The sequence below is a fragment of the Myotis daubentonii genome, chromosome 7 (assembly GCF_963259705.1).
Source record: "Myotis daubentonii chromosome 7, mMyoDau2.1, whole genome shotgun sequence".
NCBI classification, from domain to species: domain Eukaryota; kingdom Metazoa; phylum Chordata; class Mammalia; order Chiroptera; family Vespertilionidae; genus Myotis; species Myotis daubentonii.
In genome coordinates, this window is record NC_081846.1 from 13760051 (window position 1) to 13780084 (window position 20034).

At 38.4% G+C, this 20034-nt stretch overlaps 1 protein-coding gene across 3 annotated transcripts in view; it reads left to right on the forward strand.

The window, feature by feature from the left end:
- The window catches only part of ADAM23 (ADAM metallopeptidase domain 23), a 152971-nt gene that overhangs the window by 74897 nt on the left and 58040 nt on the right, over positions 1 to 20034 (forward strand). For all 3 annotated transcript variants that reach the window (XM_059702900.1, XM_059702899.1, XM_059702898.1), the window contains exons 4-8: positions 1297 to 1360; positions 11242 to 11324; positions 12544 to 12607; positions 17692 to 17764; positions 18832 to 18908. In XM_059702900.1, coding sequence (XP_059558883.1) covers positions 1297 to 1360; positions 11242 to 11324; positions 12544 to 12607; positions 17692 to 17764; positions 18832 to 18908 — 361 coding nt within the window. The remainder of the gene's footprint in view (positions 1 to 1296; positions 1361 to 11241; positions 11325 to 12543; positions 12608 to 17691; positions 17765 to 18831; positions 18909 to 20034) is intronic.

Genomic DNA, 20034 nt, shown 5'->3' on the forward strand with positions numbered 1-20034 from the left:
TAGGTAGAGTCACAGAAAACAGACTGTCCGAGCAGGAAGGGACCTGAGGGCTCATCTGCTCCAGCCCTTCCTTTTGCAGGAGAGGAAATGGAGGCCTACGTTTAAGACACACATCTGACTCATAGCAGAACCTACTGTTGTCCTTCAGTTACCCATAGGACTGTATGAATTAATACCCCTACAGCCGTTAGAACTGTGCCTAGGACATAGTAAGTGCTCAGTAAACTGGAGTTATCACTTGTTGTTACTTCTAATGGCAGAATTCAAAAGAGAATCCAAATGCCCTAACGCAGCCCAGTGTTCTTTCATATTTTGCATGTCCCACGTTGTATACAGAGAAATGTGTTTGAAGAAGTTGAGTTAAAATCAAGAGTGATGGCCTCAATGCCATTGCTGAGCGCGTGCTCCATGCTGAGCTCTGGGCTAAGCACTGCTTATGCGTTTTCATTGAATCCTCACAGTGTCCTGTGAGATTCACACTCTTTCTCGTCTTCATTTGACTCCCATAAAGGCCGATAGGTAACTTGTCCTTAGTCACACCATTATTAAGGGGCTGGGCTAGGCTTTAAAGCCTACTTCCTCTGACTTAAAAATCTATATATATATATAACTGTGATTTTATTTCAGGAGTTGGCAAATTATGGCCCTTGGACCAAATCCAGTCCTTCCTGGTTTTGTACAATTCTGGATTGAGAATGTTTTTAACAATTTTAAATGGCTGATCAAAAATAAAGAAGAATATTTCACGATGTGTGAAAATTATGTGAAATTCACATTTCAGTGGTCATAAATGAACTGTATGGGAACATAGCAGTGCTCTTTCGTTTGCATGTTGTCTGTGGCTGGCTCTGAGATGCAGCAGCAGAGTTGAATAGTTGTGATAGGGATCCTGTGGCCTGAACAGCCTACTACCGGCCTTCATTCCATCCTCCTCAGTGATTATGCTTTATGAGATTCTAATTATTTAGAGCACTATAGTGGGATTTTACAGGGCCTAACGCCTCCTGTTCCCTGCCTTCTTTGTTTGTTCTGTATTAATTGACATATCAATCAAATGATGAATAGTGTGTATAAAAGAAGCTCACCCTTAAATACCTGTGTCTTGTGTTTTGAACAGACTGAGGGATGATTTGTTGCTGGATAACCTCGAGACTTGATGATGACCTTTTTTGTACTCTGGACTGTAGCTACTTGTCTGTGGTGTACATGCCCCCCATATCCATTTGCTGAGCTGATTATTTTTAAACCTCCAAGTATCTTAGACGCAGAACTCACTCTATTGTCTTTCCTTTGTAGTGGCTTGCTGTCTTCTGATTACGTGGAGATTCACTATGAGAATGGGAAACCACAGTACTCTAAGGTACGGTTAACAGCGTATGAAGTCCTGCAGTATAAGTAGACTTAGTCAGAGGCCTGGTCCAGGCACACTACATGGTTTTGATGTCTATCTTCAGGAAAAGTATTTGTCGTCTTATACAGTGGCACAACAAATTATGTTTTTAATTTTAAAGTACATTTAGAAGAAATTTATTAAAAACTTCCAGATGTTGAAGATAACAATAGAGATTCAGTATATTTAGGGCAGTAAAGAAACGTTTGTTTTGGTTACACATACAGTATATTATGTAAGTGAATGGTAAAAAGAGCTATATAGTTCCACATCAGCATTTTAAATTAGTAGATAACCAGGCTATGGTCATAGAAACTGAATGGCAAGACTGGGTGGGTCATTGGAATGAGTATTTAATCCAAGTGACTCTAGTGCCCCAGAAGGGCAGAGGGCAGGTAGGGGAAGGAAGATTTAGGGAGCACCCTCCCTCCTCATCTCCACAACAGTTCTTTGAGGTGGGTATTATTATTCCTGTTGTGCAAAGGAAGAAATGAAGGCAGAGAGATGGCAAATAAACCTGCCAACAAGCACTGTAATGTGAAGGTAATTGGGTACTTGGTTTCCTTCAGTGGGAGGTCAACTTTTGTTCTCTTCAATGAGGAGCAAGGGGGTTTAGATGAAAACCAGAGGTGGATTCTTTGTGTGGAAGGAGCAGTGATTTCTGCCAGTGGAATGGCTCCATCCAGGCTTGGATCTGCAGGAAGTCCACAGGGTGCCGTTGAGCCGAAGCAGTGTCCACGGATACCACAGGCGTGGGAGGGGACACGGAGGGGAACAAGCCAAATGGGGACAGTCATTGGATTCTTTTTTTCTGAATTGCTAGAGTATCAGTAGAAAAGTGGACCTCTAATGTGTGGGTTTGCTGGGTTGTGCAGCACAGAGAACTGGGTGTGTCAGCCTGATAGCCTCGCGACAAATAGTTACTTGTTAATACTGCCCAGGGGGACCTGGCATTGCTCAGGATTTATAACTGTCCCATCATTAGTGATTTGATGTGTGTTCTCAACCTGTGAAATTTTCCACCACAGATTAAGAACGTCCATATATTATTTTTACTAGTCTGTCAGTTCTTGCCTGAGGCTGCATGTGGGGGGTGGGGAGGGTGGTGATGGTGGTGTTTGAGTCTCCCTAAAAGTTAATGCTGTGGAAAGTGAGCAGAAATGCTAAATCAAGCAAGGTAACGGTGCTTCCTGGCACTTGTACAAGCCACAGCTCTGTCCTCATGCCAGGGCCGGGAGCACTGCGGATGCTGAGTCATGATTGTGGTGTAGAGATTGCAGAGAACTTTATAGACTCAGCAAACAAGCCACCTTTGCAGGCTGCAGTAACCTGACCCAAACTAATCACTGAGAAGTTTATATATATATATGTTAGAAGTAGAATAGCTAATGGCCTCCAGAGGTCATTGGAGGTCCCCAGAGGAGGTCTTATCATTAGTAAGACACGCCAAATCTTGTGTCAGTTGAAACTAAAATTTAAAACAAAGGGTAGTTCAACGCTGGCCAAATAAGTGTTCATTGCAGTTTGTGTTTGTGGTCATTGCTTTTCTCTTATTTATGACCCATTTTCTCCAAACAGCTCATATACCCAAACTCGCTTCATATATAGTGAATTAATGGTAACCGTCTGGTTTTTATGTCTATATCTGTATGTATGTGTATATATATATATATATATATATATATATATATATATATATATATATATATATATATATATATACATACACATACCCCTCCCTCCCAAACTTAAATGATATGCCCTTTAAATATCTGGTAGCAGGATTTTTTAACCTAACAATATTATAAGCATTTTAGCATATGTTAAATAATCTCCTAAACTTTTATTTTAAAATATACATATTCATTCCTATTTATTTGCTATAATTTGTTTAAAAATCCCAAATTAGTAGATATTTAGATTGTTTCTAATCTTTCACTATACAACCAACTCTAAAGAAAGGCTTTTCAGACATATTTGAACACATCTTAGATCATTGCTAAGGATTAATTCTGATACTGGGATTTTTCTGGGTCAGGACAGGCACCTTGTTTTAAAGCTTTTGTTACATCTTGAGTTTTCCTTTCTGAAAGTTTATATATAAATTCACATTCACACCACTATTACATACATATTTTTAAAAACATTTTTTTAAAAAAGCTTCACATTGCATTCCATGTTGTTTAAGAAAATCTTAAACAGAGTACCAGAAATTAACATATAAGATTGTTTGGGTTAAATAAACCTGTTTTGTGCAAACCTTCTTCCAAAGATCTCAAACTATTTAGACCAGTGGTTCTCAACCTTCTGGCCCTTTAAATACACTTCCTCATGTTGTGACCCAACCATACAGTTATTTTCGTTGCTATTTCATAACTGTAATGTCGCTACTGTTATGAATCGTAATGTAAATGTCTGATATGCAGGATGGTCTTAGGCGACCCCTGTGAAAGGGTCGTTTGACTGCCAAAGGGTCGCGACCCACAGGTTGAGAACCGCTGATTTAGACAAAAGTATACATACATAATACACACACACACACACACACACACACACACACACACATGATTAGAGAGAAACAGATTCACTAATAGCCTGCTGGCTTTGAAGTTAAATATAAATGTGGACATTTAATATATTCTGGGAATTAATTTGAAACAAAGTGATGAGTCCATACTTCGTGAAGCTTGTCTAGGTTTTCCTACTTCATCATCGCCTGGCTCCTACCTCATTCCCACTTCCATCTCAGAAGGGGCTCATGTCTTAGGCTTTTATTTTTGCTGGATGAAAAGACTTCTTTTCTTATGAAGCAAATATAGGAACTGGAGAGGTCAACCGCCTAAGTAGGTAGCATAGCCTAGGTGCCAGGTAGTCAGTAAGTATATAGGGGAGACTTTTGTTCTGCATCTGACACAAAATTAGCTTTTGTTGGAGTTTCTAGCACAGTGCTTTGCACACAGTATACAATAAAGCAGTGTTGTTGACTTGTTGATCAACTTTGTTGATGAACCTATTAAAAATAAATTAATTGTTAGTATTTTAGTTCTTATAAAAGAATTAGACATCCATATGACAGCATAAAAGAATATTTTAAATTTAGCATATTTCTGTTAAACCCCTTTAAGGTGAACCATTAACTGTATGTGCTTGCTAACACTTTGGTTTCTCTTCTGCTGATAAAAAGAGCTACCACCTGGCCAGCAGTATATGATTGGATAGAGAGATGCAGTGCTCCCATCCCTACTTCCCTCGACCTTATTGGGTAGGGAAATTGTCCTTTCCTTGCTCTATTTTCTCACCCTGACTTCTTCCTGTTCTCTTGCTCACTCCTGCCCAGGGTCATGAGTGACCTAACTGGTGGGAAGGGGTTGGGCATGACTGTGTAATCCCTTCCTCTCTTTCTTTTGTGGTATCACCTCCCTACAGGAAGAGGGCCTTCTCTCTACTTTTCCGTGCTCCTAGTTGTATAGTGGCAGCCTGGGAAGGGGGGAGGTGAGAAGGGTTGTTTGCCCCATGTTGTCTGTGCTTAGGTGGGTAAGTCTGGATAACTCAGGGTATAGCATTAGCAGGCCTATTGGATTCTCGGTGAACCCTCTCCTCCAGTTTAGTGCTATCAAAAAATGAAGGTGATCTATTTTTCATTTGTTTCAGTCCTGTGTCACTCTTACTTGGTTCTAAACTTACTTGGGTGCCACTTCACATCCTCTAGGTTGGCTATAATAAAAAAGATGGACAACAACAAGTGTTGGCAAGAATGGAGAACTGGAACCCTGATACACTGCTGGTAGGAATGCACAATGGTGGAGCTGCTTTGGAAAATAGTTTGACAGTTCCTCAAAATGCTAAGCATAGGGTTCCCTTATGACCCAGCAATTCTAAGCCTTTACATCTCCAGGTGAACTGAAAACATATGTCCAAGCAAAACCTTGTACGTGGATATATCTAGCAGCATTATTTATAATCTCAGAAAATTGGAAACAACCCAAATGTTCATCAGTTTGTTGTAATGTACCCCGCGAATCACAGAAGGACGCCTCAAGAAGTTGAATTAAAGAGTCACATTTATTGCAATCCGGGACTATGAGGGGCCATTCCCCAAATCTCATAGTAACAAGATGGTCAAAAAACCAGGTTTATATAGACAAAAATCACAAAGGTATTGATTACATACCAGGGTTTGGAATGAGGAACCTGGTTCGCAAAAAAGCAGTTTACAGAAGCAGAAGGAAGCATGTTAATTACAGTTTTGGGTCTCCGGATCACTAAGTTGATAGAGACACATTATCTGGGACGGCTGGGTTGACAGGAACACATTATCTAGAGCCCTCGGGTCTCGAGACCACTGAGTTGTCAGGAATTTATTATCTAGAGCCATCGAGGCAATTTAGAGTAATTGTGCTGTCCTGGTCTTGGGACCACTGAGTCAACTGGAACGCATTATCTGTGTCCACTAAGACAATTTAGGATAATTGTGCTGTCCTGTTTCCCAGGTACAGAAGAATGTGCTTTCTAAAACCAGTAAGATAACAATCAATGGGATAGTCATTCAATCAAATGGGATGATGTATACAATTCAGAAAATCAAAATAACTTTTCTATTGTTAAGCCAAACAGCAGGGTGAGAGTTAAACTACAGTTTCTACCTGAGATGGTTGCTACCATACTTCAAGTTGACCAGTATATAAGCTAAATGTGGTATAATCACACAAAGAAATACTATTCAGACATACAAAACAATGAAGTCCTGATTCATGCTACACCGTGGATCAGTCTTGTAGACATTATGCTAAGTGAAAGTAGTCACACACCAAGGGCCACATATTATAAGATTGCATTTATTTGAAATGTCCAGAATATGTAGGCAAATCCATAGAGATCAAAAGTAGATTAGTGGTTGCCAAGGGCTGGGGGGGGGGGGGGTGGTGGTGCAAAGGACGAATGGGGAATGACTGCTAGTATAGGGTTTCCTTGTGAGGTGATCCTGGACATAGTGGTGATGGTTTCACAACCCTCTGAAAATACTGAAAACCACTGAATTGTATTCTTTTAAAGAGTAAATTTTATGGTTTGTCAATTATATTTCAAAGGAAAAAAGCCTCAAGTAGGGGAATGATGGGTTATTTAACTACCTTCTCAACAAACATCCATCTTCTGCTCCTTTAAGATTTTGCCACTTAGGCTCATGAATAAGCCATTCTTATTTATTAGGTTCCAGGTGCTGGATATACGTCAGTGAACCAAATAGATACAAATCTCTGTCTTCCTTCTTTTCTTTATCACTGTAATCACATCACCCTCCTACAGTGTTTTTTTTTTTTTTTGTGCTTTCCTTATCAAATCACTGTGGCTCAGCTTACATTTCCTTCTTCCCCAAAGACTTCCGGGCAGGGATTGTCAGAGGGAACGGGCCTCGGTGGGCTTGGCTCAGGGCAGGCCTGAAAGTTTAAAAAAAAAAAAAATCCCCATGAAATCAAGAAAGCAGACAGTACTGGCTCCTCACAAAGCTATTTTAAGTTTGAGTAGTATAATTTTGTGTGAGCTATTAAAAATTTATATGGCATTGGTACAGCCAAACTGTTTTCATACTTGAATATCACTGCCAGTTTAATGAAGGTAAATAATTAAACTGGTGTCGCTGTCACAAGTTCTCTGATTCTCTAAAATAATTTTTCACTGTCTTATTCTGCCACATTCAAATTCAGATCTATGTGTCCAATTATAGATATCTTTTTCTCTTTTGCTTACCAGCCCACTGATTTATTAAATAGGATTGATACACCCTGCTGGTTGATAAGTTTGAGGAACTTAAAGATATGCATATAGAATAGTGAATATATTGTTATATTTAGAAGTAGAGCGTGGAATATCAAACAGGAACTAAGGGCTATGTAGTTTCTTTTCAAACATGTATCCACACGTTCAGGAGTTGATTGACAAAATCAGAGCTTGGTCACCATGAACGGCCGAGTTTATGAGAGTTTCTTAATGAAGATGATATGAACTGGGTGATAGAACTTGATTGAAGCAGATGAGGTCATCAAGCAGACGCAAAGGTGGGGCAACTTTAAAGTAAAGTAAATTGAAACAATAGGTTTCATTTTCCAAAAGGTTGTATTTAAAGTGAGTAAGAATTAAAAAAACACCATTCCTTTATTTGATCAATAATACCTGGGACCCAAATCTTTCGCTCCTCTGTGTTATCAGCAGGCTCACAGAGTTGCTGCCCCGGCCACTTCTGCTTACGAAGTGTCTGAAAGGATGCACATGACTTCAGTGTTCCGGTATTTGCAGGAGTGGCCGGGTGGTTTCCAGGGGACTCCTTAGCTCGGCAGCCTTGTGGAGCCGCGTCCGCTACTGGAGCACCACCTGGCCGCGGAGCGCTCAGCTCTGTGCCAGTGGGAGGCTGAGAACGTTGGGAGCATACTTACTAGGATTTTTAAGTTCCTTTGACTACTCAGTAACTCTCACTTATCGGATGCTCCACTTTGTTCAATTTAATGAACTGGCTGACAGTTTTGTATCCCGAAATGCCTCCGGGGGGCCCCCATAGACTGGTGTCGTGTGCCCAGTGAGCCCTTTGGGGCCCCCTCCCTACTGTTCGCCTGGTCACCGATGTGTCCCACGCATAGGCGGTGGTCTCCAGTTCACTGGCCAGCACTCTTGAGCTGCTTGAGGTCTTCCTGACTAATCCGAGAGCCTGAAGATGTGGGATTCATTTTGGCTTTTCCTGTTGTTGGAAGAGCATTTTAACAATGCCTCCCTCTCTGTACATGGAGGTAGTGGTTACTGTGAGATAGTGGGTGTTCAAGATGGCTAGTTCTTGTGTGGAAGGCACCCCAGAGCTGACTGCCCAGTGCCACTGTGGACAAAGCCGACTAAAAGTGGCCTCTTTGCCTGCTCCACTACTGTTACCCTGTTTCCCAAGAGGGAATGCCTCTTTTCAGTTGGGATTTATTTAATATGAAATACCTCAGGATGTTCCTTCGCAGTGGTGTTTACAAAATGCTGCATAGATCCGGAGAGCCGCTAAATAGTATTTCACTGATAATGCTTTCTTGAAAACTTGGTATATATTTAGTAATTAGTAACTCAGAAAATTCTTTAATACGACTAACACCCATACAGAATTAGAACCTGCCAAACTATTTATAGTGCTTAGTATAACTACATAATTAGATATTAACACTTTTTTGTGATGATAAACATCAGGGATTGGATGTTACTTCAAGTCTCGTTTGCGGTCCGAAAAATATGGTGCTCCACATTTAAATATACAGGGAACTAAAGCAGTTTCCTTCGGACAATACCCTGTTTTAATTAAAACAGGTAACAATGGCCTTTATACTGAGAGAGCATCAACCTTCAGTTTCCAATGCAAGTTAAATCTAAAAAAAGAACTTGGGAATATTTTCTGGGGGGAAATGAATATTTTTAGGAGTATCTGGAAAATACAGTTTTTCTTAGAAAGGTCAAGTAAATATGACAGTGTTTGCTATGCATTTCTAATAATCACCTGATTTAAGATAGCCTTTTGGCATCATACAAAGTGCTAAATAACCAGTTTGATGGAATTTGCAGTTACCTGTGACTGTTTTTAGAATCATGTGAAGAGTCTAAAGTTTAGTTATAGAGTCATGACCTGGATTCTGAAAGTGCTGAGATGTGTGATACCATTTGTCCTTATAAGTTCCAGAGTTGAATATGCAAATAGAATTTGACATATTATATACAAGTCAAAATTTATATACAAGATGGTTGTATGAGAACTGAAAAGCAACCTTTATAAAATATTATCAGGGTTATAATACCAAATTTAGACAACCAACATGGAAAATTTGTATTATGCTCTGAGGCTATTGTAGTACAGTATAATAAGCAGTGATCAGAATGACTATAAATCATCAATAAAAAGTCAAAGTATGTCCAGTATATTCTACGTAAGAAAATAAATAGGAAGTTTCTGGTTAAACAATGTGACTTCAATGCTTATATTTATTCCCTTCTTAACTCAAATAGCAGTTAAGAAGTAAAAAGGGCAAGCCAAGAGAAGAAACGCCAGCAGATGAGAGGTGTCCATAAAATTGTAGGAGAGAGAAAATGGATGAGGAGTAATTGTCCGAGGTTTGAGCTTTTCCTGCTCTCCCAAGTTCTTCTGGTCAAACCCAGAAGCCAGCCAGCTCATGTCACTTTACCCAGAAAGGCTCAGGGATTGAAGGCACATGAAAACAGAAAGGTTGGTTAAAAGTCTGCCTGGAGTCTATTTAAATCCTTGATCTACTCCATACCTCATATAGCCAGGTAGCCATATCTTCTGTACTCTGGTAGAAGAAGTCAGTTTTTAGAGAAATATGGAAAGGAGGAAATTATCAGAGAAACAGTAAAAGTCTCCCAGAACTGAAGTGCATGCATTTTCTCGATTAAAAGGTATAACAGAGTGCCCAGCACAATGAATAAGCAAAGACCCACACCAATGCATGTCACAAGATTTTATGAAAATGGGAATAACTAAAATTTCTTAATGTCTTCATGAAAAGGGAAAATAGATATGATAGAAAATATCTATCATTAAAATTACATCCAACTCACAGCAGGAGCATAGAAGTTGTGAGACTATGCAAAATGCCAAGAGAAAATAATCTCTATTCTAGAATTCTCTACCCACCCAAATGATCACTCAAGTTTAAAGATAGAAAAAAGAAATTTTCAATTGTGCAAGTTTTCTCACCAACTTTATCTTCCATGAACACTTTTTCAAGAAAGTAGCAGAGGATGTGTGCCTCCAGAAAAGGGGAGGGTGAGATAATGAATGGAGAAGACATGGGGTATAGAAATCAATATAGCAGGGGTGAGGGAAGGGAGCTCGCAGGGTGATGCTGCAGAGAAGTCCTGGTTGGCAGGTATGCATCAGGCCTAGAAGGAGGTCAAAGGGAAACCATAAGGGTGTCTCCAGGAACAAAATGGTTGTGATAAATTACCGATATGTTTGATGATAGGAGGAGAGTTGTAGATAATATTTTAGATAGTGGGGCTATTAAATACATGGGAAAGTCAGCAAACAAGAAAACAAAGCAAATATTCTTGAAAAAATTTAAAATGGAGCAAAAAAGAATATGTAATCACAACTATGTACAATTTTTGCATAGTTGTAATAGAAACACTAAATACCAATTTAACCCAAAACTGGTGATGTGGATTGGAATGTACTAGTATTGAAGGCAAGAGGGTTGTTAAGATTCTATATTAGGAAGATAATTCTAAAGTGAAATCAGGACAGAGGAGTAAAAATGTTCCATTCAGAAATACATAGGTAAACAGCAGAAGAAGCAGTTTAAAATGATTGGTGTGGAGGTGGGGCGAGAGGGAGGAAGGAAATAGCTATATTAAAAAAATAGGCCTTGTAGTTACTATTTGATTTTGACAACTAATTTATATATTATTTCCAATTTTTAAAACTAATTTTTAATAGTAGGAAAGAAATTAATAAGGTTTTATGTAATTTTCCATAAGAAATGATTACAAATAACAACATTGGGGTCTGGCCTCAGTTAGATAGAAGACCTTATTCCAAAACAGTTTCTGTTAAGTATCTCCTCCTTTCCATGCTTAAGAAGGCTATGAAAGTTGTACCAGTGGTATTAGTGTCTTATTCCCACCAGGCCTTTTCTCCATTAAATTTTATAGGCACATGCTTGTCATAGGGAAGTTGAAAAATTGCCTAGAGCTTTGAGATTTCATATTAACCAGGAAGAGGTTTTAGGACCTTCCTCACAGTTGTTTTTGCTTTATAGACACGTCCCAAGGAGTGAATCATGATGCAGAAAACATAATTTCTCAAACCTTCTGCGTTGTAGGGTGGAGAGCACTGTTATTACCATGGGAGCATCCGAGGCGTCAAGGACTCCCGGGCAGCTCTGTCGACCTGCAATGGACTTCAGTGCGTGAGACTCTCATTGGGACAATGGCCTTGCTTCCATTCATTCATCCTTTCCATCTTTTCTTTCATAGATAAGCCTTGTAGTGCCTCTTCTGTGCCAGTCCTATGCCAGGTACTGGATATGGAGTGATGAACAAGGAGGGCATAGTCCCTAGTTTCTTTTTTTTTTTAATCTTTAATTTCTTTATTGATTAAGGTATTACTCTATTTTCTTAACACTTAGAGTTTGCAGGAGATTCTGAGGTTAAACAAATGATTACACAGATTAATATTTAATTTGCCTTCTTGGTAGGTACTGTGAAGGGGAAGGACAGGGACTTATAGGGTGACCTAACCTAGATCCAGGAATGTTTCCCAGAGGTGGATGCTGGAGGACATATCAGCTGGATCAGACCTAAGGATAACTAGGCGCTAGACAGGTGAGGGGGGTGTGAAAGAGAGGAGCTCATGCATCAACTTTGAGGTAGGCTTTAAAAAACACCTGTAGCTGCCTTTAGACCCGAACCCACGCGCGCCATGTAAAGATCTATTTGTGCTCATGCGAAGAAAAAGGATCTCAAAAATCCGATCTCTGCACATAACAAAAATTTCTGTATCTCCAAAAATTAAATGTGATGTTCAGCACAGAGGCATTCTGCTTAATGGAAATTCACAACGTGCAAGCATAAAGATCCTTCATTTGCCTCTTTCGAATCAGATGGCTTTAGATTATTGTTACACATGAAGAACCTGACTATTTTCTTATCGATGATATTGGATTTGCATAACAAGAAATTTGGTCTAGTCGTGCATTATCCTGGAGAAACAACTCGCGATACTGGAACTGCATGAACAGTCCAATCCCAGATTAACCTTCTAATCTGTCCATTTAATTAAAAAAATTAATCATATCATGTATAATTTGTCTGCTCTTGGTGTATACTTTTTACACCCTGTGTAGCCTAGATGCTGTCTAGTGTAGTGTGGGGACCACCATGGGGTTCTGTGCAAATATATAGTTTAGATTTGAGGCAGTATAAAGGTATTTATTTAGATGTACTTTTTCTTTTTTTTTTCTTTTTTATCTTTAATTTCTTTATTGGTTAAGGTATTATAAGTGTGTCCTCATCCCTCCCATTATACTCTTTCTTTTTAAAGATGCAATATGCAGCTCCCCTGCTATTTCTTGCTGTTTGCTGTAATTGTTAATTTTCTCCTTGTGTGGTTTCTCACGCTGCAGTGGTATGTTTGAAGATAATACCTTTGTGTATATGATTGAACCACTGGAGCTGATTCATGATGAGGTAAGTCTGGCTGTGACATCAGTTTCCTTGTGATGTTTGATTCTTTCAGCATCTTTGCCTTTGAGCAATAAAGAGAACGTAATGTAGATTTCACTGTGCATTTAAACATAGTACCTGTTTCAAACTTTGGGGGGGGGGGAGAGAGAGAGAGAGAGAGAGAGAGAGAGAGAGAGAGAGAGAGAGAGAGAGAGAGAAACATTGCTGTGACACATGCCCCGACTGGGATTGAACCCACAACCTGGGTATATGCCTTGACTGGTAATCAAACCCACCACCTTTTAGTGTATGGGACGACCTCCCAACCAACTGAGCCACACTGGCCAGGGCTAAACTAGCTTTTATTCTCACTCCTTCTTTAGATAATTTTACAACTATTAAGCGTGTAGTTAACTTTTGGGGGTCTGAGAATCTTCAGTGGGGAAATTTGTGGGTTGAACTATGATTATATTATATAATATTTAGGTTTCTTTAGAGGTAGGGGAGAAAATAATGTTTAGAGTCATTCACAGGCCATCAGCTAAACAAAAAAATCACAAGGACATTATGCTAAGTGAAATAAATCAGGCAGACAAAGAGAAGTACGGTATAATGTCATCTGTAGGGACTCTAAAAAAACAACTTATAGAAATAGAAAACAGATTAGTGGTTACCAGCGGCCAATGGGGAAATGGGTGAAGATGGTCAAAAGGTACATTCTTCCAGTTAGAAGATTATTAAGTTCTGGGAGTGTAATATACACCATGGTGACTATAGTTAACAATACTGTATTGTATATTTGACAGTTGCTAAGACAGTTGATCTTAGTTCTCATCACAAGAAAACATTTTGTATCATGTGAGGCGATGGCTGTTCACTAAACTTATTGTGAAGATCATTTTGCATTATATACATATATCAAATCATTATGCTCTACACCTTAAACTTATACCATATTGTATGTCAATTATATCTCAATACACTCTAATAGTGTTGCTCACTAATATCATGTAGCCAAATTTAAAATTTGGTATATGTTCATCAAATACTGTAATGAGAGTTACTACATGCTGGATACTATTTTAGGTACTGGGATGAAATGGTGAACAAAATAGATATAGATCCTGGGCCTAATAGATCTTATAGTCTACAGGGACAGACATGAATAAACAGACTGGATAATTAATTATGGTATATTAGACAGTGATACATGCTAAGGGTTAAAAATGAAGCCAAATGGAGTTTAACCTTCCCTTTAACTATCCAGGGAAGGGCACAATGGGATAGTAGTTTTGAATGAAGACCTTCTAGACATTAGGGAGCTGGAAGAACATTTCAGGAGAAGAGCCCATGCAAAGGCCCTGAGGCAGGACTGTTCCAAGTGTGTTGTCGGAAGTTAAAGGAACCCAGGTTGGAGAGGAGTTGAAAAGTGGGGGGAATGGTAGCCGATGAAGGCACTGAGAGGTAACAGTAAGGATGTTATGTCAGTGAAAAGCACTGCTACTGGGAAAATATTGTGAGAGTGATAGGATCAGAATATTGCAATCATTTGATGGGGAGCAGAAAATGATTTTTATCTTTAGAGATTTCAAATGTAGAAAAATAAATTTTGAAACAGGTAGCCTGGCTGGTGTGGCTCAGGGCTTGAGCATCTACCTATGAACTAGAGGAGGTCACAGCTTGATTCCCAGTCAGGGCACATTCCTGGGTTGTGGGCTGGATCCCCAGTAGGGGGCGTGCAGGAGACAGCTGATCAACGATTCTCTCTCATCATTGATGTTTCTATCTCTCTCTCCCTCTCCCTTCCTCTCTGAAACCATAAAAATATATTTTAAAAAAGAAACAGGTAATAGTCATATATATAGGCTATTGACAATAACAGTTGAACACATTTAATTTCTTTGTTGTGGCAATGTATGAATATCGGGTAAGTTTCAAATTTGAGACAGAAAAGTCACTAAATTTTAAATGGTAAATGTGTGAATAATCCTATATAATTTTTCAACTGGTAACTATAAAAATTAACAGATAATGAGACAACACCACCCAGATAAAGATATTTTGATTAAGTAAAATGTTTGTCCCGTACTACAGTGGTAGGTAGAAAGCCTGTATACTGTATAGCCAAATTATTTGACGAGTTCAGCAAAAAATTAACTTTGATTTCTGGCATTAATTAATAGCCCTGTTAACCCCCCTCTCCCCCCCCAAAAAAAACACCACAAAAAAACAAAACAAAACAAAACAAAACAAAATAAAGTAAAACCTACGGAACAAAACCAAACCAAAAAATAAGAACTCCCTGCCCTGATCAGTGTGGCTCAGTTGGCTGGAGTGTCGTCCCATGCACTGAAAGATGGCAGGGATGGGGGTGACGGGAATGTCCAGCTCCCCTCAGGGTACATACCCAAGTTGTGGATTCGATCCCCTGTTGGGCCACTTGCAGAAGGCAATGCATTGATATTTCTCTCTCACATTAATGTTTTTCTCTCTCTCCTTCCTCTCTCTAAAATCTTTTACAACAGCAACTCCCTAAGCCTTGGAGTTTTGTGTTTTTAAAGCCTTGAGATTATTTTTCAAGACATTCCTAATAGGGCAATTTTGTAGATTTGATGATTCACAAATGTATGTGACTGTATTAAACCACAGGTGGGGCCCTTTCACTCTGTTAAATTGTTGCCTGTCATACAGTATTTAAGTGTACCTAACACACTTTGGATTTGGGCAGCTTCCTCTGACACACAAAAATGTGTTATATACTAAACTATTGAAGAGATTTATAAATATAAGCTGCTATGATCCTAATGTTCATAGCCAGTGGTTCTCAACCTTGGCTGCATATTAGAATCACCTGAGAATCTTTTTAAAATCCTGATTTCTGGGCCTCATCCCCTGGAAATTCTGTTTCTTTGTTATGGGGTGGGGCCACAACATTAGTAACAAAGAAACAATTTCCGGAGGATGAGGCCCAGAAATCAGGATTTTAAAAAGATTGCCAGGTGATTCTAATGTGCAGCCAAGGTTGAGAACCACTGTTCATAGCATTGACTGCATTGCTGTGCCCATCACCCTGTTCTTCCAGGATTGCTTGTTACATGCTTAGTGCTATTTCCTTTTTGCCTCCTTTCTTACTGCCTGCCTTTTCTTCCCACTTTTAGTTTTACTTTTTTCGATTACAGTTGACATTCAATATTATATTAGTTTCAGGTGCATAATGGTGAGACTTACATAATGAATGAAGTGGTCCCCCTGATACATTTAGTACCCACCTGGCACCATCCATCGCTATTACGATATTATTGACTATATTCCATGTGCTGGACTTTACATTCCCATGACTATTCTGTAACTACCAGTTTGTACTTCTTAATCCCTGTCCCTTTTCCACCCACCCCCAACCCCCCTCCCATCGGGCAACCATCAGTCTGTTCTCTGTATCTGTGAGTCTGTTTTCTGTTTTGTTTGTTCATGTATTTTTGTTTTTTAGTTTCCACATATAAGTGAAATCATATGGTAGTTGTCTTTCTCTGTTGGACTTATTTCACTTCAGGTAACAATTTGTCCTTATTTTCACCACCAGTGGAGGGAAAGGAACAATACTTGAAACTTTAAATTAGTCAGTTTTAAAATTGTGTTGCTAAACTAGTTGTGAGTGTCATTACTCTAGTCATTTTTTCACCTCTTCTGGAATTTAGAGTTTACTATACTCAAATTTAGATTTTTTTGATATTTTGTTTATTCTTATTATTAATTTTAGTCTACTTTATAATAACTCAAATATTAAGGATAGGATGCTTCAAATGAGAATTTGTTATCTGTTAAGCAGTAAATGGATAGTAAAACTCTTAATTATTGTAAGTCTTTTATGTAATCTATTAAGAACACTTTTTCAAAAACCAATTTTCTAATTATAAGACTGATACATTATAGGAAATTCAGAAAAGCAAAAATAAACAAAAACTTTACAAAACATTAATTACATATCATCCCATCCCCCAGAAATAACATCTCTTCACTTTTCAGTGAATTTCTTTCCATTTTCCAAGATATATCCTCACATACTTAAAAATAAATTGGATCATTATTTTGTAATATAATTTTAAATCAGTAATGTATCTCTCTGAGCTTCATATTTTTATTTGTAAAACGGGGATGAAATATGCACCGTATGGAGTTCTTGTGAGAATTAAATTGTGTAATGTGTTCATTAACAGTGCCTGGCACATACAATGCACCCAGTAATGGAAGCTAATAGTAATAATAGTCATGGAAATAAGCCATTTCTAGAAGTGTAATTTCTAGGGGAAAGGATATTAATGTTTTCAAGGCTGTTGATAGAATTGCTAAATTTCTTTTTGAACTATGCTTCCAATTTTCTCCTACCAGCAGTGTATAAGAGTACTTTTCGCCTTGTAGCTATAATTAACTTTGGTTATCATAATCTTTAAACCTTTGCCAACTTGAAGGCACAAATTTGTATATCTTTAAATTTTTTTTCATTTTGAAGAAATACTAAAGAATTCATCGTTTTTTTCATATATGCATTGGCTATTTGTGTTTCTTTCTTGTGAATATCCTATTCATGTCTTCGGAGAAAGTTCAGACTTACGAGTAACTAATAAAACTATTGCTTTTATCTAAGCTGGAACAATTGGATGATACTCTATTTTAAGTTTCAATACAACATATATTTTCATTCTTTAATATATATATATATATATATATATATATATATATATATATATATATATATATATATATATTGATTTCAGAGAGGAAGGGAGAGAGAGAGAGAGAGAAACAAAAGTGGTGAGAGAGAATCATCAATTAGCTGCTTCCTGCATGCCCCACACTGGGGATCGAGCCGACAACCTGGAATCAAACCTAGGGGTCCTGACTGGGAATCGAACCATGACCTCCTGGTTTATGGGTTGACGCTCAACCACTGAGCCATGTTGGCCGGGCTACACTTTTCATTCTTGATAGCTAAAACATTAGCATATAAATGTCCCAATTTTAGGAAGGCTATTAAGGAAAGTTATAATACTATTCTGTAGAGGTATGATCACATCTTGCTTTTCAATTGTCTGCAATTGTTTTTGTTTCAGAAAAGCACAGGTCGACCACATATAATCCAGAAAACCTTGGCGGGACAATATTCTAAGCAAATGAAGAATCTCAGTAAGTTTTAATCCAAGTAGCCATTCTATTTTGTGCGATAGGAACTATAACTTGGTGGAACTAGGTAGACAGGCAGGCTTGCTGGGAGGCAGAGCTGACTTGAGATCTGGAGTGAGCAGTGTGGTGGGCTGTGGAGAGAACGGTGGCTTTCATGTAATGAGATGTGGATAGTTGTTTTCGATGGAGAGACTGAAAAATGAAGGCTGGGAATAAAGCGGTGTTAGGAAGCAGAGAGTAAGGCCAAGTTTAAGAGTGATTTACAGTGAGGTTCATGCTTAAATTTCCCTGGCAGTTTACTGCTCTTCGGCGAACTTGCATTGTCTCTATTTTATGTCTCTCTCTGAGGCATCTTAAGCATGCTGATTTGCAAAAGCTTCTTTTGGATTATTGCAGTACGTGATGTTACTACTTCTGTATCCTGATGCCAAAAGTCTTTAATAATTTATGCAAAAGCTTATGACATACATTATTATTATTATTTTATTTAACCCTCACCCAAGGATATGTTTTTAATTGATTTGAGAGAGAGAGAGATAGAGAGAGAGAGAACACCATCAATGTGAGAGAAAAACTTCGATGCATTGCTTCCCATATGCTCCCTGACTGGGAATCAAACTCTCAACTTTTTGGTGTATGGGACAATGCTCCAACTGACTGAGCCACCCAGCAAGGACATGGCATACATTATTTTTAATTCTAAAATGAATTATATACTTAATATATACTAAACTGTAGAATACTCTTAAGCTTTCAGAAATTGAAGGTCAGGTGGTTGTAGGTCAAATATGCATATTCTAATGAGTCTTGAAAAACTCATGCTATTGGTGATATTTGGAAGAAAATTATGTTTGAATTACATTATGATTTATTAATTACAAATTGAAATATATTTGTGACTGTGAGAATATGAAGTGTTTATTGATTGGCATGCATTTTCCACCTTGATTTTGATTTTAGATGAAATTGCTCTTCAGACTGCTTTACCTTCATATAATATTTGAAAAACATACTCTCATTGAAGTACAGTCAAGCATAAGTTCTGGTATTCCTTTTTTTATATTATTCAGGTGTGGAAAGCAGTGATCAGTGGCCCTTTCTATCTGAATTACAGTGGTTGAAAAGGAGAAGGAAGAGAGCAGTGAATGTGAGTGTGGCATTAAGCCACAGGTGGGGCCATTTGACTCCGTTAAATTGTTGCCTGTCATCATACAGTATTTCAGCGTACTTAACACACTTGGGATTTGGGCAGCTTCCTCTGACACACAAAAACAACAAGCCCAAACCCTCCCAAACCCCTGTAAGTTGAGCCTATAGGCATATTGCTTTTTATTCATCTTTCCCTATCTATCTATTTTATATATATATATAAGAGAGAGAGAGAGAGAGAGAGAGAGAGAGAGAGAGAGAGAGAGAGAGAGAGAGAGAGAGAAAGAGAGAGAGAACTTTGCTAATTAACCGGGACGCTGTAACGGGTTAACAGGACAGGAGGAGGTTATGCATGCAGCGTTGGGGGCAGGGCGGCAGGGGCCTCCGTGCCTGCACTGGGAGAGGGCCTGATCACCAACGGCTACGGCTGCTTCAAGGGTTGGAGAGCAAGGCAGGGCCCGACCAGCGACTCGAGGGTGGGCGGTGCTGTGTGATTTGGAATCGCGCGCTGGACTCCTAGTTAACAATAATAAACTGACTCCAGTGTTCTGCGAGCCCTAGTGGTCACATAAGGAATGTGTTATTTTTGCTCTGTTTTTAAATGAAAATTGCAGTGCATTTTTTTTCTATTGATAATATAGCTGACTTTTAAAAATATGTCTTGTATAGCATCATATAAAACATTTCTGTTAACAAGAGAAATAGGGGAAGGAGTTAGGTTTTTAAATGTTGGCTAATCATGCTTATTTTTATTTCTTTCAAATTAAAAACTCTGTTATACCAAACTTTGAAGCTGGATGTGTTTTTCTGAACAGAATGAGTCTACTTGACCATTAGTATTATGATAGTTGCTAAATAAGAATCGTGTAATTATATAATCAACAATTGTCTTCTGGCTCCCATGTATTGATACTTGTATGGGGGCATTGTAACCGAAATTATGTTCCTGGTCTTTTTCATAATAGGTTAGGAAGCTGTAATGATCGGGACTGTCTCGTAATTACATGGTGAATGCTATGTAACCGAGAATTAATTCCACAGCATATAGATTACATGGTAATTTACTAGATAACTTAATAAGTAATTATGCTGGAAATTGTACATTTTAGATAAGGTTTTGTTGA